This window comes from Phascolarctos cinereus, unplaced genomic scaffold, assembly GCF_003287225.1.
Source record: "Phascolarctos cinereus isolate Bilbo 61053 unplaced genomic scaffold, phaCin_HiC Scaffold_3;HRSCAF=262, whole genome shotgun sequence".
NCBI classification, from domain to species: Eukaryota; Metazoa; Chordata; class Mammalia; order Diprotodontia; family Phascolarctidae; genus Phascolarctos; species Phascolarctos cinereus.
This window is the reverse complement of record NW_027555736.1, coordinates 41126103-41149971: the sequence shown is the minus strand read 5'-3', so window position 1 is coordinate 41149971 and position 23869 is coordinate 41126103. Positions and strand designations below refer to the sequence as shown.

Here is a 23869-nt window from a genome sequence, read left to right as displayed (position 1 = left end):
TCTTTCTTTCTTTCCTTCTTCCTGTATTTGTATCACCAGTGCCTAGCACTGTTCTTGGCACACAATAGGTGATTGGTAAAAATTTGTTAAATTGCTAAATTGAAGAGATTTTTTTTTTAATAGAGCAAAGAGAATGTTGAGTGGCACTCTGAGAGGACAGGAAAAAAAATCTACAGAATGTTCAGAGGATTCTGGACAAGGGAAGCAATGAGGGGGGTCACAGGTTGTATGGAAATGCGGGCCCACAAGAAAAATGCTGACCAGCAAAAATGACTGCCATGTCCAGGATGTCCATAAGGGCAATAGCTGGGAAGTCAGAGGATCTGGGGGAGTGAAAAAAAAGTCCTACTCTGGGCCTCTGGAAAGGCCTCCAAGCACAATCCCACTTCCTACACTATCTGATATGCAATCTTGGCCAAGTCCCTTAGACTTCTTGGGCCTTCATTTCCTCATTTGTAAAGCAAAGGGGTTGGACCAGATGATGGGGAGTCCTCTCCTGCTCTCCACCTGTGGCCTATGACCCTTTTCCATTACCCCCTGCCAGCAGGATGCCCACACTTCTCTCCCCACCCCACCACCAGCATGACACACATGCCCCCTCCTCACCAGGATGACCACCATATCCAGGATGTTCCAAACACTGTTCAGATAATGGAACTTGTGAATCCTCAGCTCCAATGCCTCCTCCACCACATAGTAAAAGATGAAGACGCAGAAGAGAATCTCACATCCCACAATGAAAAAGTCCCAGGAGCTCACATAGCGGATCAGCTTTACTGTGCGGATTTGCCAGGACGGAACAGCCCCTCCTGTGGCTGGGAATTCTACCACCAGCCTAGGGGATGAGATGGGTGAGAAATGGCCCTTTATGACTGGCAGCCCCCAAGAGTAGTGTCAAAGCACAGGGAGAGGGAAAGGCTTCAAGAAGGAGACAGCCTCTGGTAGATAGACAGGCCAAGTTGGGGGAAAGGGCTTCAGGGAGATATAGAATCTCAGGGATGGGGATCTGGGCCCACCTTAGCACACAGAAAAGGTTGATGTTGGCATTATAGACAGAGAAGTCAATGAAGACAACACGGGTGCCCCGGTCCAGCCACAGCCCATCTTTCAGGCCACGTAAGACGTTGGCACTAGCCTCCCGGGGCCCTGGTAGGTCCATGTAATAGCCACCACCGCTGTAGCTCGTAAGCTGGCCCCAGTGAGAGGAGCCCCCCAGTTCATCCTCTGAATGGTATGTCCACCTGTCATGGGTGATAGTAGGTGGGAAAGCCAGTCCTTCCTCATAACAGTGGTTACACCTCCTATTAGTAAATCTCTCCCATCCCCCATTCTTGCATGCACTTCTGCTATTGCTACTTCATCACCCTTCTCAAAGTGAAGAACTTTAGAGGTTATCTAGGCAACCTTCTACCTGGGGTGTAACATCCCTGCCAAGATCCCCCCATTAAATTGATGCTTGAAAACACTCTAGTGATGGGGAAGTAACTACCTATCAAAGCAGCCCATTCCACTTTGGGATAGCTCTAATTGTTAGAAAGCCTTTCAATATGGTGCTTCAACCTACCTTTCGGGAACATCTACCTACATCTCTGTATTGCTCTTTGAAGCCAAGCAAAATAAATCTAATCCCTCTTTCCACTTAGACCTTCAAATATTTAAAGAGAGCTACCATGTTCCTCTCTCCCCACCACCCCATAATCTCCTCTTCTTCAGGCTAAATATCCTCAGTTCCTTCAACCAGTTTTTGTATGGTATAATCTCTGGTCTCATCACTATCTAGGATACCATCCAGTGGATCTGCCCTAGGTTTTTAATGTCCTTCCTAAAATGTGCTGTCCAGAACTTAACATAATACTCAAGATGTGTTCTGACTAAAACAAGAGAGCAAGAAGATAGCAATTTCCCTAGTCCTGGACACTAAGCAGATTAAGGATTTTTAACTGTCATGTCACATTCTTGAACCATATTGAGCTTCAGTCCATTGCAAAAAGGGATTTTTTTTTCACATGAATCCTTGTCAAGAAACACTTCCACCATGCTGGAATTTTGCAGTTGATTTTTTTGATTTTCTAACTTCTTGAGATCTTTTTGAATATGAACTTCTTCATGCATATTAATATGCATCCTGGTTTTGTGTCCCCTGAAAATTATATAAGCATGCCATCTATACCTTTCATCCATTGGCAAAGCTGGTTGGATTTAACAGGACTGAGAAATCTCTATGACGCTCCAGTAGAAACTTTCTTCCAAGTGGATATTGATCCATTAATCATTTTTCTTTAGATCTAATCATTCAACCACTTCCAAATCCATTTAATGCTTTGCTTAAATCTGACATCCCCCAGAGCTCCTGGTCTACTTTGTAAAATGATGATGATGATGATGAAGAAATGACCTATTCTTGATGAAGTAACACCAACCCCATCCCCCCACCTCTATCCCTCTATCCTTTATCTTGTCCCCACTCCCCATGATTTCATCCCCATAACTCCATCCTCTTCCCCCCATCCCCTATTTTCTTCCCCCAAATCAAGGGTCCCCTCATTACTTCTGCTTCTCTAGCTCCATTCCTCTTAAAACTCTCCAAAGCTCAAAAAAAGCAACTTTCTCTTGCCCAGTTCCCATTTCATCTTTCAGTATGCCTGGATTGGATGAAAATCCCCTTTCTATTTGCTCAGGACAAAGGGGTCTCACTCACGCAGTGCCATTGAGGGGTCCAAAAGGGAGCCTCTCTTCCTTGTCTGGGGAGTAGACATCATAACAGCCCAATATGTCCTCTTGGAAATCTTCATGCACAGCACATGAATCATTCCTCACTCTGAGCTGCCGCAGCCTTGGAACACCCAGGAGTAGGTTCTCGTAGTAGATGAATGAGTGCGTGCTCTGGCCCAGGCTCTGGTTGTTATACCACTTGTTCCAATAGAGGCTGTCAAGCAATGGGCCCTGGGCAAACTGAATCAAGGGCAGGCCCAAGATTGGGGGGAATGCCTTGGCCTTGTACTTCCCAATCAAACACCCATTCCCCAGTCTGATGCCCAGAGCAACCTAGAGTAACCCATAGCAGTTAACACCTAAGTATTACAGAATCACAAAATTTCAGAACTGGAAAACCCATCGAATTCAACCCACGCCTGCAAAAAATACCTATTACAATATACCTGACAAGTAGTCACTGAGCCTTTATTTCAAGAACTCCAGTAGGGAAGAGGATGACCACCCAAGCTCATCCCCAGTCTTACCCCTGCCCCCATCAGTCTGACTACTGTGACCCATGGCTATCAAATGATTGAGGAACAGACTTGTCCCTGGCCTGATCCTTCAAACCAACCCCACATGGTTCTTGACCCAATGCCTTGCCTCACCTCCCTCCCCTACTATGGTCTTGGGCCCTTGGGGAAAGGCCCAAACTCACGCTCCAGAAGTCTTTCATGCTGGTGATGGTCTGGAAGGAGACTCCAGTAGCAGATGGGGTTTGTAAGAAGAGTTCTGACATCACTTTGGTGTAGTAATAAGCACTGGAGCTGGTCATTCCATACGTCACTGGAAAGCAACAGGGAAGTTGGTTTCCTGGTCCCAGCCTGGACATTTCCATCTATCCATAAGTGGTGGAAGGGACCAGTGGATAGATTCGGGAGGTCAGGCCTTTCCTTTCAAGGATCCCCTCAAACATCCATCAATAAGTCCTTATGATTTGGTTGTCTTGGAATTTCTTTCTACTCATCCTGGAGCTGTCTCTTTTTTCTAGGCTTTTACCATCTCTTGAGATAATGGTTCTATAAGTTTGCTCCCTTTGGGTAAGAAAGGAGGCTGCCTTATACTTTTCTCAAAATTACTTCTTTTGGGGTCTGGAATTACCCCCTTGTCCTTGGCCAAAATTGGGAGCCTGGGCCAGGGAGCTATGGGGCATTCCAACCCATTCTCCTTCTCTACTACTCAAATCCTCAGGCCAATAAATTTCAGTGACCTTCATCCCCTATGCTGGGCAATCACTGAGAACTTGGAGTCAGGGAGCTACAGTAAACTATAAAGAGTTCAGCTGTAAACTTTGAGAATGACCTGTTTATTGGGTTAAATTATTCTGATTTTTTTATGTGATAGGAAAAAACTTTCTTAGTTTTTTCTATCTCCTTCCTAAGTTTAAGGCGTAGAAGGGGAGACATGTAATTAGATGGGTAGAGCCCCACAAAAGAGCCATGCCAACAAAATGCTTCCTGATTGGCTGAGAATACGCCTGGGATTAGAAGAATTGACCAATGAACTCAATCCAGGGAGCCCAAACGAATGGCACCCCAAAACTGCTTGGAATAGTTTTGAGGAAAAGACATCATTCTTATGGGAGGTCTTGAGGAAGCAAGGTGATAGGGTGAGGAGGAAGAGCCCAGAGAAATTCACAATTCATGCTAAGCCTGGAGAACCTTAGGATCCTGTACACCCCAATAAATTGGGCTAGCATAAAAATCACAGAATCTCAGACTTGTGAGGGACCTCTGATATCTAAGCCAATGAGTTCTTGATCAGGAGTCTTCTCTACAACATCCCTAGCAATATCCCCCATCCAACTTTTGTTCAAAGATAACCAGTTACAAATGGGGAATTCGCTACTTCCTAAGGCAGCTCATTCAACTTCTGGATAGCTCTACTTAGGAGGACATTTTTCCTTATTTGGAGCTGAAGTCTATTTCTCATTACTTCTAGTTCTGCCTTCTGGGGCCAAGCAGAACAAGTAATGTATGGTGGAAAGAACAATGGATTTGGAGTCAACTGGATCTGGGTTCAAATCCTGGCTCTTCTATGTGCTATTTATGTGAACCTGGGCAAATCATTTAACTTCTCTGGATATCAGTTTCCTTATCTATAAAGTAAGGGGTTTGGATGCTATGGCTTCTGTAGGTCACTTTCAGCCTAAATTTATGATCCTATATCTAATTCCTCATACATGTGACAATTCTTCAAACACTTTGGCAACTCTCTTCCCACCCCATCTTCTTTCTTCTAAAAGAAATTCCCAATTCCTTCAACTGATATACACAAGCATCCTTTCCAGAATCCTTTTCATCCTGCCTTCTCTCTTCTGGACATGTTCTAAGCCATCCTAAAATGTCATGTTCCACATTGAACACAATACTCCAGATGTGGCCTGATGAAGGCATAGCGCAATAGGACTAGCTTCTTACTCTGAATATGATATTTCAGGGCCTTACTCAGAGCAATGACTTCAGAAATTTTTGTTGAATCGCATATTAGATTGTTGTAGTTGTCCTGTCATACTGATGGCTCATTTTTTGCTTCTAGTACAATAAAGCCCCTGGATCTTTTCTTTCTTTTTCTTTTTTTGCATGAATCATCATCTAGCTATGCCTCAGTCTTCTATTTCTATAGCTGATTTTTCAAGTAAGACTTTCTATTAGTCCTAATAAAATTTCATCTTAAGATTAATCCCAATGTTCTATCTAGCCTGCTAAGATATTTTTGGAACCCTATTCTGTTGTATGATGTGTGAGTTTGTTCCTTGTTGACCTGTGTCATCCACAGATTTAATAAGCATGCCTACCTTTATATAGTCATTTTTCATAAAATCACAATTTTGACTAGACAAGGATAAGGATAGATTCCTGGGATACTCCACCAGAGATCTCTCTCAAGATTGAAACTGATCATTAATTACTCTTTCGACCAGTCATCCAGCCAGTTCTGAATCCCAACTTAACTGGGATTTAGCCCACAATCTCTCCATCTTGTCCATAAGAACAGTGTGAAAAATTTTGTCAACTGACTATCTGAAATCCAAGCATAATTTATCTACAGATTCTCTAAATGAATCAATCTGGGAACCCTACTCAATAAGAAAGAAAAGAAGGAAGGAAGAAAGGAAGGAAGGAAGGAAGGAAGGAAGGAAAGGAGAGAAGGAAGGAATGAAGGAAAGAAGGAAAGAAAGAAGGAAAGAAGGGAAGGAAAGAATTGCCTTAGTCTACCATCATCTATTCCTGGCCCAAGAGAAAACTACAGTGACGTAAGCGTACCTCCTGCCTCCCCACCCCCACCCCAACACAAACACATGCTGTCTCTAAGTGACATCAGCTTTTCTTTCTAAATGTTTGTCCTGTTAACAATATATTTTAAAATGCATCCAAGGATCAATACCAAGCTCAGTGGCCTGTAGTCGAAAGAATCCACTCGCTTCCTCTTTTTGAAAATCGAGATAACATTTTCCCATATCCTGCTGTGTTGCATGACAGCTCATGGTCTGCAGGATTTTTTTTCAAAGATCCTTGCCAATGTTGCATTAATTATATCAAGTTTTTTTCATTGCTCTGGTATATAGTTTATCAGAGCCTAATGACTTGAATTCATTAAGGGTAGCTAAGTGTTCTCTGACCGGCTTCTCACTTATCTGAGGTTTCAGTTTCCTGTTAATTATTTTTATTCCATCCATTACATTCCCAGAATGGTTCTCCTTGGCAAATAAAAGCAAAATAAAAGTGGGGTAATTTTGTCCTCTTGACATCATCCATTATCATCTGCCTTAATCACTTCTCTGACCTTTTTCTTGTCCCAACATAGCTTATATAAGGAAGATACATCAAGTTTGATTAGGGACTACCTTATCTATATTTTAAAATAATCCCTCTCTTTTTTATAGTCTTTAATGTTTATTACTGATTTTGGTGCCTTCTGAACTTTAGCAGTTCTGACACTATACTAGACTGCTCACTCTTTAAGTATTTATCCTCCATCGACTGCCCTTAATTCCAAATCCTGTACACATTTTTATTAAATAAAAGATGAATTTCTTCTGCATCCACATCCCTCTCTTTAGACAACTCCCCTTCCTCATCAGAATTATTTGTATCATCAGAATTTAATTCTTAAAAGATTCCCAGGCTTCTTATGCCAATTTCTCCCATAGAATTGGAGATCATGGGACCCTACCCATCCTTTCTCTGAATACTTTAAAAATTGTTCCCCCTAAATCCAAGGTTGGAGTGGACTTTTCCCTTCTCAACAATTATGGACTCAAAAACATGGTCACTTCTTCCAAAGATTCTCATCAGCTTTATTTCAGTATCTTATTACTTCTTATTGATAATCATTGATAGCCAGGGAGGCATGATGACCCCAAAACCCCTGTCCTGACATATGAGGAGATCCTAAAAGAAGCCTTCCTTTGTGAACATCAACTAGCCAATGAGTCTGAGTTTTCTGAGATGTAGGTGAATCTTCCTAGAGTCCTTAGCATCCCCATAACCCCACAACAGCATTTGATTGAGTCTGTTTCCCTGACAAGGTCTATATACAAAGGAGAAAAAGAAGGGGAGGGGGCATGCAGGAGTTAATCTTTGAGACAAGACTAAGACCCCAAGCCCTAGGATTGTGAATACAGATGTGAAGTCATGTTGGGAAGAGCTGACTTGCTCCCATGATAAGAATGAAAAACAGAGATGTTATAGATGAACGAGAAACCTAAGAGAGATCAAACCCGTCTGCATTTATATGCCAGTGTGCCAGGGAGAACTTTAGCTGTAAGACTTTGTTGTAGCTCTGAAATGCTTTGGGATCCTTTTTTCTCTTTCTACTCTCCCACTCACACGGTTTATGTGTGTAATCCAAGGTTCAATCATGGGTATTTGCATAAGGCTGTCCCCATCAGTGGGGAGAATGATTACTTGTGATTCCAGGCTCTTTCCCACTCTCCCCTCATACAGGCTAGGAGCAGCTAGTTCACAAGTAATCATTCTCTCCACCAGTGAGGACAGTCTTATGAAAATGACCAGGCTTGAACCTCAAGCTACATATAGTTCTTCTTTGGTACTTAAAACAGGACATCTCTTGAGAACTACTAAGGACCAATAAACTTTTGTTAGGAATAGGAGAGGAGGAGAGGGGAGGGGAGGAGAGGAGGGGAGGGGAGGAGAAGAGAGACTATATTTCTATCCCATAGGTAAATGGGAGGAGACAAACTCTGGTCAGAACCAAGGGTGGTGGCAACTGAGAAAGGAGCAGAGGGGCAAATCCCTGGAGTCCCAGGGAGAGAAGACAATGGATGAGGAGTCTGGTCAAAGTTTGACCTGACTCTGGGAATTTATGCCAGAAGGATGCCAGAAGGGGCATCATTGGGGTAGAGGCTCAGTTTGAATTAATTTTCCTTCATACTCTCCAAAATGAAGACTACTCATCTGCCACTTTCCTGCCCCCTCAAACAGTATAGGATGTGATGTGTATCCACTCACATTCTAACAATCCAGGTCTAGGTCTATTTGAACCCCCCAACATACCTCCACACCTTTTACCATATGGCCATTGTGCCACTCAGAGACCTAAATGCTCACTGTCGAGGCTTGTCATCACTGTCCCCCTGGTCCTAGAATCCCATCATGGAGATCAGCACTAGGAATCACCATAAACTCAATTTTGTTGGCTGGATGAACTATCTGGCCTCTATGACATCATTTTCATTCGTGTCTCTCTCCCCAAATTAAGGTTTGGTAAAGGGAGCCTGAGAAGCATGGCCATGACCACACTGAAAAACCAGGACCCCTGATAAAGGGTGATGACACTCCTCTTGAGCAAGAGAGGAGGTACTGTCAGAATGGTGAGCACCTGAGCCAGCAGAAGTGACCAAAAAGAAGCAATCAGAGAGACAGGAAAAGAACCAGAGGATGTGAAGGGAGCAGTGAGTACCCAGAAGAAGGGGTTGCCAAAGCTTGAGAAAAGGCCCTTAGATTTGTCAATAAAGAAGTCATTGGTAACCTTGGAGTGATGCATTTCAGTTGACTGGTAAAGATGGCAGCAGGGGTGTGCTGGAGCAGGCTCTCAGGCACATCAATTGTTACATTTTCAGTGTGAGCATTTCCACTGCAAATCCAGGCTTCATTTATTATTTTATTGATTCATCTATATTTAAGAGACTGATAGAGGAAATGTTAATGGTGCAAATTAAACTTTTAAATGTGCCCTTCGTACAATTTTTTTCCTCCAGAGCCAATTCTTAAACACCACTAGAGGGAGGTGAGATTGCAGAGCATTGATATCCAAGCTTGGCAAAAAGCAGTGGGAGGGCATAAGTTAATGACAGTACCTATGGTTGCCACCAAAATGTGAGGGAATTCCCACAGGAATTTCTTCTGACTCTCAAGCCAAAGAAATGGTGGAAGATCAAGTGATATAAATAGAGAGTTGGGGAAGGAGACATAATATAATATCGGTAGAGAACTCTCTTCCCAAAGTGTAGATTCTTTAAGATGGAAATAGGGGGGAAGCCTCAGACGTTGGCTGAAAGATGTTCTGGCTTTTCCACTAGGTAGCTCTGTGATGCTATCTCAGTGCTTCCTTCTCTGGGCCCCACTTTGCTCATCTGTAAAATGAATTTATTTCAATTGAATCATGGTTTCTTAAACTATGCTTTGCAAAGCCCTAGGGTATTTCTCTGTGAGATGAATTCTGTGAATGAAGCTTTATGCTAATGATTTTCTTCCCTTCTAAAATGTTAAATGTGAAATATGTATCAAAATTACTTGTTACATGGAGTGATGTAGTATGAAAATAGGTTTAATTTTCCTTATTTTGCTGCAAAGTGAATGAAGAAGAAATACAAGAGGGAAGAACATATTGTGGAAGAGTAAGGAATCTAAGAGAGATCAGGCCTTTTTATGCTCAATAAACAGAATCCTTCAAGGCCAACATTTATCTCTGACTACTCTCTACTCTGGGCAGCTAGGTGGCGCCATGGGTAGAGCACTGGGTTTAGAACCAAACAAACTCATCCTCCTGAGTTCAAATCCGGCTTCAGACAGTTACTGGCTGTGTGACCCCGGGCAAGTCACTTCGCCCTGTTTGCCCCAGTTCCTTATTTGTAACATGAGCTGGGGAAGGAATTGACAAACCACTCCAGCATCTCTGCCAAGAAAACTCCAAATGGGGTCATGGAACAACAGAAACAACTCAAATTTCCTCCTCTGGATCTGACCAAGCCTTTATTTCCTCTCAACTTCCTCCAGAGAGGTAGAAACAAATCAGTCTCCTGCCTGGAGATCCCAATCCCCTCAGAAAACAGAAGACAGAACAAATTTCTCAGACACTAACCCCAGCGGCATCAGAACTGGGGTTGGGGGGGAGGGGTTTAAAAAAAAAAACCTCTCTAGATATAAGATATTTGGGGACTGAATCCCAATTTTACTGCAGTCAAGTTTCCTGAGCTTCTTTATTTAGAAACTTCCTAGCTGTACCACCAAGATAAGTTACCAACTCAAAACAAATCACCAGAGTGTGGGTATTCCTGTCGTTGGCTTTCTTTGGTTCTGCTGGCTGCTTTCAGAGGGAGGCAGGGCAGCATCAGCTAATGAAACACACCCCAGCCATGTGGTCACAGGTGTTTATAAAGTTATATTCATCCATTCTGGTTTATGATTTTGGCTGGAAAAGGCACAGTCTTCACTATGTATGTGCAAAAGGGGACATTTACTTTTCCTATCCTTCATCACTGAGAAGATACAAGGAGGCAGATACAAAGAATAAAGTTCAAATTAAGCCTACAGAAGCGGGACAGCAAGAGAAACAGATCCAGCTAACCAGAAGACAAGGTTCTTCCAGGTCTAAATCCTAAGGTCCAACCCAATGATGAAACACAGCACCAAAGGATTCATGATGAAACATGCCATCTCAAAAAAAGAGATGATGGATTCAGAGCATGGATTGAGACATCAATTTCTGTGTGTGTGTGTGTGTGTGTGTGTGTGTGTGTGTGTGTGTGTGTGTGTAACATGACTCATGCAGGCATGTGATTTGCTTGATTATAAATGTTTGTGATAGGGGTATTGCTTTTCCTTGCTTGCTCAATGGGGAAGGAAAGAGGTAGGAAAGAGAGAGAAGGTGAAAATAAAATGAAATTTAATTTCAAGATTAAAAAATAATAAAACCTATGATCCTATGAAATGCCATCAAACCCAGAACCAGCAGAATAGCTAAAGAGAATCTCTATAAATGAGGAAAACCAGAAGTAGGAAGCCAGGGTTAGGGCCACAGGAAAACTGGACAAATGTATGTGAGGTGAGGTCATCATGGAGACAAGTTGGCAATCAGTGGCATGATAGTTGTACCCAGGCCAACATCTTAACAGAATCACATCACCCAAATTGAGAGATTGGTAATTGAAGAGTGAGTGAGAGGTGGAAAAGGGCCTAGAAGAGGAGAGGATGGGATCAAGGAACTTTGTTGTCTAATAATTCTAAAATCTCATTTTTACCTCTTTTTCTGATGTGAGATTCTTTGAGTCCCCAAAAGGAATCAAAGATAACTCCTTCTAACCAGTGAATGAATGAACAAAAAAGCACACACTTCCTCCATCCAAAGGGCTATGTTTAATCCAGTTTGTACAGGGATGAATAGATAGATAGAGAGCAGCTGGATCTGGAGGCAGGAGCCAGAGACTGGAAGCCCAGCTCCATCATTTGTCAAGTCTGGCAAATCCCTCCACTCCTTCTTGGTCTGTTTCCATAGCAACAGATTAGGAGGCTGGACAAGGTAAACCTGTAAGGTCACTCGGCTCTAAATCTTAGGAAAGAACGTTGACTTGCCACTATTTGGTGTTTAAGGATGAATCACCAAAAGCCCAGAGCACGTCCCTCCGCCCTCCGCTTCTTCTCAACTCCATGGTGACCAGACTTGGCCTTGTGCAGGCCCCGAGCCTTGGCCCCAACACAAAGCCAAGGTTCCCAGGTGCACCTAGAAGATAACAAATACCTATTGTTCCCCCCACAAAGGCCTGTACAATTCCTCCCCCAACAAAAGCTTCCAGCCATCACTCCTGGAACACAAAGAGACGCCCTAATGCAAACACCAGAAAATTAGGTTTGGGTGGGGATAGATGGGGGTAGGAAGGGTGTAGGAGATGCTCCATCTGCCCAGGGAGACCTGGGCCCTGCCTTTGGCAATGACATCACAGAATCTGAGGATTACACAGAATATCAGAGGTCATCCAGCCCAACCTAGAACTAAGTCGAAACTCTCACCCCAACATACCTGACAAAGGGCTGTCTGCCTTTGCTTAGAGACCTCCAGCAAAAAGGTCTGCTCTGGTTTTGGACAACTCATTGTAACAAGCTTCCTTTTGTTAAATGGAAACTCCCATCCCTGCACCTTCCACATATGGTTCCTTCCGCTGCCCTGAGGGGCCAAATCTCATTCTTCTTACTTATGACATCATTCAGCTATTTGACAGTGACTAACCCAGGGCCAGCAAGTTCCAGAGCCAAGATTCAAGCACATCCAGGCCAGGCCATCTATCATAGAGCACGGGATGCCCTCCATGTTCTAGGCTGTACTGCTGGTGGCTTCTTCTCCCACCGCGACCCCATCAGGCAGCAGAATGTTCAAGAGAATCCCTAGGAAATAAATGTAGCTCAGGGACAAACCAAGCCAGCCCCAGGGGAGTCCTCCCTTGTCTCCGATGCTTTCTTTCTACCTGGCTCCATTTTTCTAATGTACCTTGAACACCTTCGACCATGCTGATTCTTCTCTCTGGTGAAGAGTTCAGATCCCCCACTGATAATCGGGCAGCTTGGCAGTACCGTGTTGGACTTGGAATTCGGAAGACTGAGTTCAAATCCTGCCTCTATATGACCCTGGCAAAGTCACCTAATCTCTTTCTCAGCCTCAGTTTCCTCTTCTGTAAAATGTGGATAATAATAGTCCCTACCTCACAGAGTTATTGTGAGGATAAGATGCAATAATATCTGTACACAGCACATTGCCGGTCTTAAAGTCCTTTATAAATGTTAGCCATTATTATGATTACGAGTAGCTTAAATTTGGACCTGTCCTCACTGGTAGTCATGGGGCCTCTTGGCAGTGGGTACCATCTTCCCTGGAACTTCTCCAGTTCCCCCAGGAATGAGCTCCTTTGACTTTTCTTATTTCAAAGCCCCCTCCCAATCTACCCACTAAATTCTTTCCATCAGAGGGAATTCCACCCCTCATGAACTCCATGATGGCTGAGATTCCTATATTCAGTCTCCCTGATAAATCACTCAGTGCATGCCCTTTCAAAATTGTGTCCTGGAAGCTTACAACATCACGTATCTTTATGCAAGAATCACAGACAGCTTCTACCAACAGGAAGCCGTTGTTCAGTCATTTTCAATCTTGTCCAACTCTTTGTGACCCCATTGGGGTTTTCTTGGCAGAGATACTGCAGTGGTTTGCCATTTCCTTCTCCAGCTCATTTTACAGATGAGGAAACTGAGGCAAGCAAGGTTAAGTGACTTGCCCAGGGTCACACAGCTAGGAAGTGTCTGAGGCCAGATTTGAACTCAGGAAGAGAAGTCTTTTTAACTCCAGGCTTCCTTTTAGCACTCTTATCTAGAGAGTCCAAATGATGCTCCCAGAGGGTGTGTGTGGTGTCCACAACGTCCACATTTCTGGAGAGCTATCCACATTGTTCTTTATAGAATTCTGAGAAGCCAGGGCTGAAGAGATTGTAGCTGAGGAGGGAGGGCCAGTGGAAGGCTGGGACAAGACGTGCTCTCCTAGTGACGATTAAGTAAAACAATAGCTCCATCCATCGTTTGCTGAAAGAAGATTGTACATTGAGCGTGTTGTAATTCCTATCTCTTGCTTTTTCACTCCCCGTACTCAAGAGGCCTGTAGCAAACGTTCACCCCCAAGAGTCACAGAGCATGAGTTCCCATGTGAGTGTGATCTCGGGAAACCTGAGGGAAGGTCCCCAGATGGCATGGATTCTTGGTATCAGGCCCTACTCCTTTGTCCCCATAAGAGCTCACCAAGCAGCTGGTCCTCACGATGACTTATACATGCACCTATCATTTTTTAAAATATCATTAAAATGAAACAGCTTTCTAAGACATATATGTACCGCAGAAAGGAACTAAATCTGGAATTATGAATATCTACCCCAAAATGGAAAAGATGGAGAGATGTGGGCTAGATACAGTTGGATGAATAGCTACCAAAAGCCCTGAACCAGAACCACATTTCTTTCCATGTTCTGTTCCTTGATTTCCTGGCCAATTTTTCTCAGATCTTAGGCCTTAGATCACATTTTTCTGGGGTGAGTACTTTGGAATCAAATTCCCTCAAGTCAGCTGACTTTGAGAACTAACTCAGTCATTAACCGGCTGCATGTCCTTGGGTCTCATTTTCCTTGTCTATAAATGGGGTTGAAAGGAGTGAGGTATGCATTATGCCAAATAATATCTAATGCACCTTATTCGGTTAACAGTTTATGATTTCAAGGTGAAATCCTCATGACTATCTTTTTTCCCATCAGGAATTTTCTGCTCTTTAAAGACAAGACCTGGGTGACTGTGGGCAAGTTGTTGTTTCTTCATCTATACATGAGGGAGGGTAGACTCTGTGGCCTCCCAGGTCCCTTCCAGCTCTAGATCAATCAATCAATAAACATTTTTTAAACACCTACTATGTGCCAGGAACTGTACCTAGAAGCCTAGGAGAACCCTTCCTCTTCCCAACAGCATTCTTATACTGCTGCTGGGTAGATGTTTAAACAATATTTCTCTTAACAGTTCCAGAAATCCTGGACTTTCATTTCCTTTATAGGGCTTCTATTCTTTTTTTTTTTTTAGGCAATTGGGGTTTAGTGACTTGCCCAGGGTCACACAGCTAGTAAGTGTCTGAGGCTGGATTTGAACCCAGGGCCTCCTGATTCCAGGCTGATGCTCTATCCGCTGCCCCCAGAATTTCTAGTTACAAGGCTAAGCCTACACCAGTACAACGCAAAGCAGAGAGCATTTGAACTTCAACTTTAAGAGGCTTCATGTCAGATGTTTTACATGTAGCTGTTACTCACACAGGCAGATATCCACTAGAAACACCACATATACCAGCAGCTCCCTCAGGGTGGTCTTGACATAAAGTTCTCTGTTTTCTGCCATGTTCTCTGTTAGTGTTGTACCCCAAAGTCCTGTGGAGCAGGGGGAGGACATACAGACGGGGGCAGAGAAGCCAAATCCAGTGGACATTGACCCATCCATCCTTCCCAGCCTCCTGTGCCCCCTTCCCAAACCTGGCCCTGTCTCTCAGGCTCCCCTCTATACCAACTCAAACCCCATCTTTAAGGGGCCCTGGCTTCCCCTCTAGAATCCCATTCATTAGATTCTCCACTGTTTTCCTGCCTCATTCTCTGATGTCTTGGGGACAATAGCTCAGGCATGGACCCTGATCCTAGTGCCCACAGCCCCACCCCCACATTGGGCTCTCATTCCCTCACACCTCCTGAGCTCATGGTCCTTCATGCACATCTTTCCAATGAAGTCATAGTCCTACTACTCTAAGCTTATAGTTACCTCCCCCCACCTCGTAGTACCCGAGTACAGTAACTCGGCAGCAACCTGCTGGGCTCTTGGCCCCCTCAAACTGACATGCCCCCCCCTCCACCCTTCCCATTTAGTTCCCAGTCCCTCCCTCTCCCCCAGTTAATGGAGGGAGGGGACTTTCCTTCAGCTACCTCGGATGCCACGACAGATGTGGAAACACATGTGGCGACAGCAGTCTGTGCCTGATCCTTGAGGTGCCCTCTTGAGGGGCCCACCTTTGGGCTTCTCTCCAGGCTGGCTTGGTAAAGGACCAGAGATGGTGCAGATCTTCAGAGCTGCAGGTGGTGAGGGGGGCCCACTGTAAGCTGGGTTGTCCCAGGCTCTTGGCCCCAGCCCCTGCAACTCCTGACCTTCGGGGTTACAGCCGGGGCTTCCTCTAGAACGCATGTCTAAAGATGCAAGGGGGTGATTGCCTATTGTCAGAAAGAAGCTTCAAGCTTTCCCTGTTTGCACCCCACCTGCAGCGAGAGAAGAGGAGGAAGGGGCTGGCCTGCCCAGAGCTCAGCTTAGCCCAGCCCAGCCGGGAGCCTGGGCAAAGGGAGGCTGAGCTCACTACCTCTCTGCCTGCTTGAGGATTTAGGAGGAAAGTAAGCTCAGAGACTAAACTAAGAGGCTATGAGGAAGGAGGGATAGAGGGAGAAAAGGGAGGGGGATGTTCATCAATTACACCAGGGGGGCAGTGTCTCAGGCTCATCCCTTAGAATAATTAGAGAAAACTGAAGGGGAGGAGAGGGGTGGGGCTGAGGTGATGGGGAGGAGGAGCTGGGTTGGGGAAAGGGACAAACTGGACCGAGAACTGGGATAATGACTGCTTGGGACTGGGCTAAAGCTGCTGGGGGGGGGGGGTGGAGACTCCCCTGGGAAAGATGATGAAAGGAATGAAAGGACCGCTTGGTTCCAGGGAAGAAAGGTTTGGGGGAGGGGATGCTACAACATAGCTCTGGGCTGAGATATAGTAAAAGCTCCTGAAAGGGCCGACATGGATTTCAGAAGGGGGGGGGCCTAAGAATACACTACTGCTGAGGTTCAGCCAATTATGTGGAAGGAGCCTCTCTCAATGTCTTTTTGGTGGGGAGAGGGCAGAGGACAATCCTCTATACTAGGGCGCAGTGAGCGGAGGAATGGGTGGGGGTAGAAGGTGTAAGTGGGGATATGAGTGAGCCCAAGGCAGCAGTGGGTTTGTCCAAGAGGGCATCAGCTGAGAAGAGGTAAGACAGTCAAGGGGCTTCCTCATCCTGGACTGGGAGAAGCCATCCTACCCCCTTAGTTTCACCCAGAAAAATTGGATTCCTTCCTCTAGATAAACCTAATCAGAAAAGAAGGAGCTGAATCCCTGAGCAGCAGACCTTGGGTGGCCAGTGGGAAACCATGGAGACATTCAGAATCCAGGGAGCCCAGTCCAAACTTCAGATCTAGCTCAGGGTCCTGGTTTATCCTAGGCCTAGAATAAAATGTTCCCATGTGAATGAGGCCAGCCAAAAATTATTCTAAACAAGGATAAACTCCAATTGTGTGAAGGCAGTTGTTTGGGGGTGAGAAAAAGAGAGAACAGGAGGAAAAGACATAGAGTGCAGCAATAGAGCTAGCCATGGAGACAATGCCAGGGATGGGGACAGAAAGCACACGTAAATGAAGATGGAGATGGAGAACAGAGACAGTGTGAGGGTTCTGAAGGCTCAGCATAGGAAACATATCAGCATTTGTGAGCACTAAAGATGATTTGTGTCCAGTAGGGTTGGGTTGGGTTTTTTTGTTTGTTTGTTTTTTCACTTTTGAGATGCTAGGGAAAAAAAACACCTTGATATGTTAGTTCTTTCTATTTCCTCCCCTACTGGAGATGAGAGCACTGAGATGCCTAGGTCAGTAAGGGACCACAGAACTTGAGTAGAGGGCCGCAAGTCTGCCTTTCCCTTAGTGATTGTCTGAGAGGCAGCCTGGGATTGGAAAATAGAAAAATAAACTTGATCCTGTATGTGCAGGTGTGCCAATCCCCAAGTAAGCAGGGGATGCATTCTGATGCCAAGACTCCATTCCTGTCTAGGGTGGTGAATAAGCCAGTGGCATGGGGAGGTGTGGCAAACCCTAGTTAGAACCTAGGACAATACTTAAAGAAGGGATTTAAAAGTTTAGGTGGTACTCAACCTGGGGCCGGACAGCTTACTTTTACTTCTAATGAATAATAACCGATGTTTAGATAGATAGACAGATCAGTAAGTAGGACGGTAGATAGATAGATAGATAGATAGATAGATAGATAGATAGATAGATAGATAGATAGATAGATAGATAGCATTTATAGAGCACCTATTATGTGCCAGGCACTGTGCTAAAGTGCTTTACAATTATCTTATTTGATCTTAACAATAACCCTAGGAGGTAGTTGTTATCATGATCCCCATTTTACAGATGAGGAAACTGAGGCAAACAGAGGTGCAGTTATTCCCCCAAGGTCACAGAGTTTCTCTGAGTGATCTTTCCCGTGTGTTTCATCATTTCCAATCTGATTCCAGCCCACCTTTCAGGTTTATAACACGTGATGTTTTAAAACTGTATGCTCTAACTGAACCAACCTGTTTACTCTTCCTCATATGATGTTCTGCCTCTCATCTTGCCTTTGTAATGGCTGGCTCCGTGCCTGGAATGCACTCCCTTCTTAGTGTTTGGTTTGTTGTTTTTTTTTTTTTAGGCAATTGGGGTTAAGTGACTTGCCCAGGGTCACACAGCTAGTAAGTGTCAAGTGTTTGGTCGTAGGCCGGATTTGAACTCAGGTCCTCCTGACTTCAGGGCCGGTGCTCTATCCACTGCGCCACTTAGCTGCCCCATGAACTCCCTTCTTGCTTCTGCCCCACAGAATCCCTCATTTCCTTCAAAGTTTAGCTCAAACACCATCTTCTACATGATGCCTTTCTGATCCACCCCATCTCCTAGTGACTCCCCTCCACAACCCCGACTTGCATTTACTTTTTATTTATTTTATATTGACTTCTATGTGTACAGGCTCCCCTCCTCCACTATAATGTAAACTCCTTGAGGGCAGGGACTTTCCACTGTCTCTTTGGATACCCAGAGCCTAGTGTAGGGCGTGACACATAACATGAACGCAATAAATGCTCTTGGTGGATTACTTCACCTCATATTTGTTTGCATACACATAATTTTTTTCTCTACTAGACTAAAAGATCATTGCGGGAAGGGACTATTTGTTTCTCACCTATTTATCTCCAACTCTGTACACAAGGCATTTGAGCTGTTGCTTAATAAATGTTTCTTAAATTGTTCTGATTTGACCTTGGCTTCATTCTTTGACCTCCCAGTACCTCTGACACCTCTCTCTGCCCATGCCGAATAACCCTAAGTTATGGCCTTTGATCTAATTGTCAGTCAATGCCCTGTTATGGGTGGCCATAGGGCCCAGCAGGCATCGAGGGGCCAAACCGAGAACAAAGTCACACCAATAGGTTGAAATAGTTCTTCTAAGTCACAGGGAGGACTACAAAATCAGAGCCTATGACCCAACTAGAAGGAAATTTTGGAGTCCAAGTCAATAGCATAATCTCCCATAAGATTCCTCTCTTCACAAACCAGGAAGAACAACAAGGCCCAGGGGTTTTGCGACCAGCTGACCCCTTGGCAGAGATTGTTACATACAGATGAGGAAACTGAGGCCCGGAGAATTTAAATGACTTCCTTCAGCTTCCTTCTCCCTCTACCTCACTGTGGTCACCTTCTCACATGGGCAAATCCCTCCCAGAAGCTCCATTTTGGGGAAGGGCCTCTAGCCAGCCATCCTTTCTCCTCAGGACTTTGCCCCCAAGTGGTTACCTTCCTCTGCCCCTCCCCCACTTTTCAGGTCCCTTTCTATGTTGTCTTCCCGCATTACAGTGTAAGCTACTTGAAGGCAGGGACTATCTTTCTTTTTTTTTGTTTGTTTTGTTTACATTTGTATTCCAAGTGCTTAGAACAGAGATTGGTACATAGTAAGCACTTAATAAATGCTCATTGACTGACTGATTTGCCCAAAGTCACATAGATAGTACTTGGCAGTCACAGCTAGCAGCAATGGATGGAAACTGCCCTACGAGCAGCTCAATGACAGGTCTCCAAAGATAGAAGTTGGCATGTTCCTCCTTGCTCATGGTTTTCAAGGAAAGGTTGGGTGACCTCTTGATAGGGGTATTCTCGAAGGGATTCTTCTTCAAGTCTGGACCAGGTGGCCTCAAGCTCTCTTCCAGCTCTCAGATTCTGTGGTTCTGAGTCCTCTGCATAAGAAGACCACTGAATTTAGAATCAGAAGGCTTGGGTTCGCTCCCCAGCTCTGCTACTTATGTGACCTTGGGACATCACTTAACTGTTCCCTATTTCAGTTTCTTTATCCAAAAAGGGAAGGGACTGGCTTAGATGACCTTCCAACTCCAACATTCAGTGTTACTCTGATCTGTCACTTTCTACTGGCCTTGCTGGGTTCCTGGTCCTGGCCTTTCTGGTCAACCCTATTTTGTTACCAACTAAAACTAGAGATGCTCTCTTAGGCCCTTCCTCAGGGTACCATATACCCACCAAGAAAACACGTATCTATCAGTTTTTGGACACCTCTTCCTTTCTGTCTCCCAGATCCTCCCTAGATCCTAATGTCCCTACTAAAGCTATGGCCCAGCCTGAGTCATTTGATGGGCGTCCAGAGAGTACATCACTTAATCAGCTTGTTGGTGAAGCCTCTGACTTATGTTGTGTGTATTCCCTAAGACAAAAGCAACAGTCTCCAGGATATCAGGCCACAACTGGACCGGCCAATTCTCTGTTAGTGTTCTAAGGGCAGTACTTTTAAATGCTATGGACAAGCTTGCTCTGCTGGAACAAATCCCCTGATCAATTTCCTTTTGCAAATGACACTCCTTTGCTCCATGGTCACTTGAAAACTCCTGATTTTTTTTTTTTGCTTTAAATGCAATCCACACACACATAGATCATGCACAGACTGTCTACTTGAAAAATGCCAGGTACTGTGGCTCTCCCAGCATCTATTATCTTGTCTGGGCACGTGTCAAACAGCAGGCACAGAGTTCAGTGACGTTTTCTACCCCAAGGTGGAGGGGGTTCATTGTCTCTCCAGTCAGGTGCTAAATTACAGATGCAAGCCAGGTTATCTCCAGAAGTCTTTATCATCCAGGAGTTTACCTTATTTCAGAAGCCTGACTCTCTCCACCCCTCCACCAGCCAATGAGAAAAGACCAAATGTAATGGGAGCACCACAAATTCTTTGGGGGAGGGAAAACAAATACACACGTGATTCCCCTCTCGATCTTTTCAGGGTTGATGACTATAGGCAATACAGAGGTTGGTGACTACATCAGGGAAACCTCCCAGGGATATGAACCGAGTGGCCATGCCCTACCCTACCCCCAAGCCCACCCCCAGGAACTCATGTGGGGCTGAGTTACTTTACGAAATAAACAAAACCAAAGTTCTACAGCAGTGGCCAGCCTCCACTATAGGTAGGGGAAGTTCATTCATCCTCCTTAAATCTTCCACTACATACTGTCCCATAGGCCCATAAAGGTGATAAAACACACTGAGATGCTATGACAGAGTCAGCACTGTCCCTTGAAACAGTGCAACCATAGCTCACTGTAAGTCATGGGAAGTTTCCAAATTCCTTATCACTCAATTTCAATATTTTTCTGCTATACCCCTTTCCTTTCCACCATGGGGAAACTGGTCAGGAAGGAAACACGAATTTATTAAGTGTCCACTGTGTACTAGGCACTGTGCTAAGCATTTCACAATTATCAATCCTTCTAACAACCCTGTGAAATAGCTGCTATTATTATCCTCATTTACAGCTGAGGAACCTGGGGCAGAGAGACGTTAAGTCACTTGTTCAGGGTCACACAGTTGGTAAGCATCTGGGGCCAGTTTTGAACTCAGAGCTTCCTGACTCCAGGCCCAATGCTCTGAGCCACCCAGACAACTCTCCAGTCTTTAGTGAATTCCCTCACCAGGACATCCTCAACTCAATGGACTGCATTGTTCTTTTCAAACTCCACCACCAAAAGAAATTTTACTTGGACCTAAAAGTGTGCGGTATAGAAATGTAAATAGTCTTTAAGGCCCTGGATTGCCCACTGCAAATATCCTTTGGTCTTTGGGTGATAGGCAATGGGGAATACTAGCTAAACTCCTAATTTTTCTTTTCTGAAACCCTCTCTATGGCGAACTATGGATTCATATCTGAAATAATTTGCAGAGGAAACCTATGACCTCTTTTCAAAAATATCACATGGTCAAAGGGGCATGGAATCAACCTGGGACATATAACCAGATGGCACATCCTGCAGTGATGGTTTGTAGCCACTAAGATGGTAGCTACAAGGATTGGTCCTAACTTCTTTGTATTGTACAGTGGGGAAGACAGAGATCGTAGACATGAACTTTACACATATAGAAGTTACTTACCCAGACAAGACAAAGGTTTGAACCCTTGGACCAAAGTGCTAGGTGGCTTTCCTCTCTGATATCTCCAAGCTAAGATGTTAATAATCCGATTGGCATTGATTTATTAATCAAATAAAGCTAGATCAAGGATTTTGGGGGGGTTTCCTGCCATTAGGCTAAAGTGAGTTTGTTACCACTCCTTTGTGGGATGAAGTTGGATTGTCTGATCAGCTTTTCTTCTCCATTATTCCTTCCTCTCTCCACTCGTGCACCGAAAAAGTTTTCTGGAAGGCTGTAGTTGGGAGTTGTGACTAGAGGGCAGAAACTTCTTGGTGAGAAGAAAAAAAAAAAGAGTGTCTGGATCCATCTGGTAATGACTCTATTCCAAGGGTGGGAGCCAGAGGAGGTAGTGAGTACCTCTTCCTTTCATTTTCACCACCACTCTCAAAACTCAGATAACACAGACTATACTAATAGAAGTAGTCTAATTCTACCTCACAGGTATCCCTGAGATGCGTTAATGGAAGTTATAGTTGGAATATGTATCACCATCTTAGGAAAAGGTTTGGAGCCATGGATAGGTGGATATGGAAAGTCTGAAGGACACCAAGAGATTTTTCTTGAGATTCTTTGGATCCCACGCTGTGATCCACATTGTCATGAGGTGGTCACCCTCAAACTGACATACCCTCTCCTGATTGTCTTCCCCTTTTCTGCCAACCCAGAGCAACACTCCTTATCTGAAGGAAGAAGTAAAGAAAGAAATTTCTGCTTCTTTCCAGGAATCCTCCCCTCATGTCACCCACTCTCTGCCCAATCCTCTTCATTCCCTTTTCACTCGTTGCCCTTCCAGGCCCTCATTTCTATTTCCCTCTACCCTTCTCAGTCTTCAACTCTATTTCTCTTCTGCCCCTCCTTAGCTATGGTTTTTGCTCTCTTCACCTTCTCTGACTATCCTGTATTCTCCCCCTTTCCCTCCACTGCTCTCTTGATCTATCCCTAGCCCCCTTCTCTTTCTACTGCTTCCTGGACCGCCATAATCTATGTCTGGAAGGACATACCTGATTCAAAAGGAACAATGTAGATTAAAAGGGAGTAATGAAGTGTCTCTGTATATTAAAGAGATACATTCATATGAGGGAATCCAGAAACTTGTAATGGAAAACACAACGGAGAGCATATAAATAAATATCAGTGAAGGAACAAGAGAAATTATGTTGTTGTGGGGATACACTATGGACCACCCAGACAGAAGGAGAAAATGAATGAAGAGTTTGGTAGACAGATACTAAATCTGACACAGAAGCATGCTATTATAGTAATGGAGGCTTCCACACATCTGATTGAGCTCTTTCTCTGCCAAAAATAGAGCAACTAATAATATTTGTAATTGGCCTTAATTTTTATTTCATCCAGCAAAAAGTGGAGGAATAAGTAGAAGAAATTGCTCTTCTAGACATAACTCTAACAAGGAAGTAGAAATGATAGGAACACCACTTAGTCATAGAGTTTTTGACAAAGAAGTGGAGGGAAACCTATCATTGTTGTGTACCCTAGATCTAGGATAGCAAATTTCGAAGGGTTTAGAGAAAGGATAGTTCATATCTATTTTTTTTTTTAGGATGGGCAATGGGGTTAAGTGACTTGCCCAGGATCACACAGCTAGTAAGTGTCATGTGTCTGAGGCTGGATTTGAACTCAGGTCTTCCTGAATCCAAGGCCGGTGCTCTATCCACTGCACCACCTAGCTGCCCCCGTATCTATTTTTTTTTTAAGGTTAATCAGCTCAGGCTCAAACCGGATAGAAATCACACAAGAAAGATCTTCTAAAAATATAAGGAGAAAATATTCCAATGAGGAGGAACAGGAGGAGCTATTTTAAAAGCTTAATCTGGGGGCAGCTAGGTGGCACAGTGGATAGAGCACCGGCCCTGAATTTAGGAGGACCTGAGTTCAAATCTGGCCTCAGACACATAACACTTACTAGCTGTGTGACCCTGGGCAAGTCACTTAACCCCATTGCCTAACCCGAAAAAAAAAAAGATTAACGTGGATGCATAGGAAATTCATAAAAACTAACTCAGATTTTA

At 44.3% G+C, this 23869-nt stretch overlaps 1 protein-coding gene across 1 annotated transcript in view; it reads right to left on the bottom strand.

The window, feature by feature from the left end:
* The window catches only part of PKD2L1 (polycystin 2 like 1, transient receptor potential cation channel), a 28152-nt gene extending 12310 nt beyond the window's left edge, over positions 1–15842 (bottom strand). The window contains exons 1-6 of the mRNA XM_020994547.2: positions 15479–15842; positions 14822–14935; positions 3413–3540; positions 2699–2952; positions 1017–1241; positions 607–835 (exon numbers count right to left, since the gene is read on the bottom strand). Coding sequence (XP_020850206.1) covers positions 607–835; positions 1017–1241; positions 2699–2952; positions 3413–3540; positions 14822–14935; positions 15479–15734 — 1206 coding nt within the window. The 5' untranslated portion in view covers positions 15735–15842. The remainder of the gene's footprint in view (positions 1–606; positions 836–1016; positions 1242–2698; positions 2953–3412; positions 3541–14821; positions 14936–15478) is intronic.
* Positions 15843–23869: the final 8027 nt, after the last annotated feature.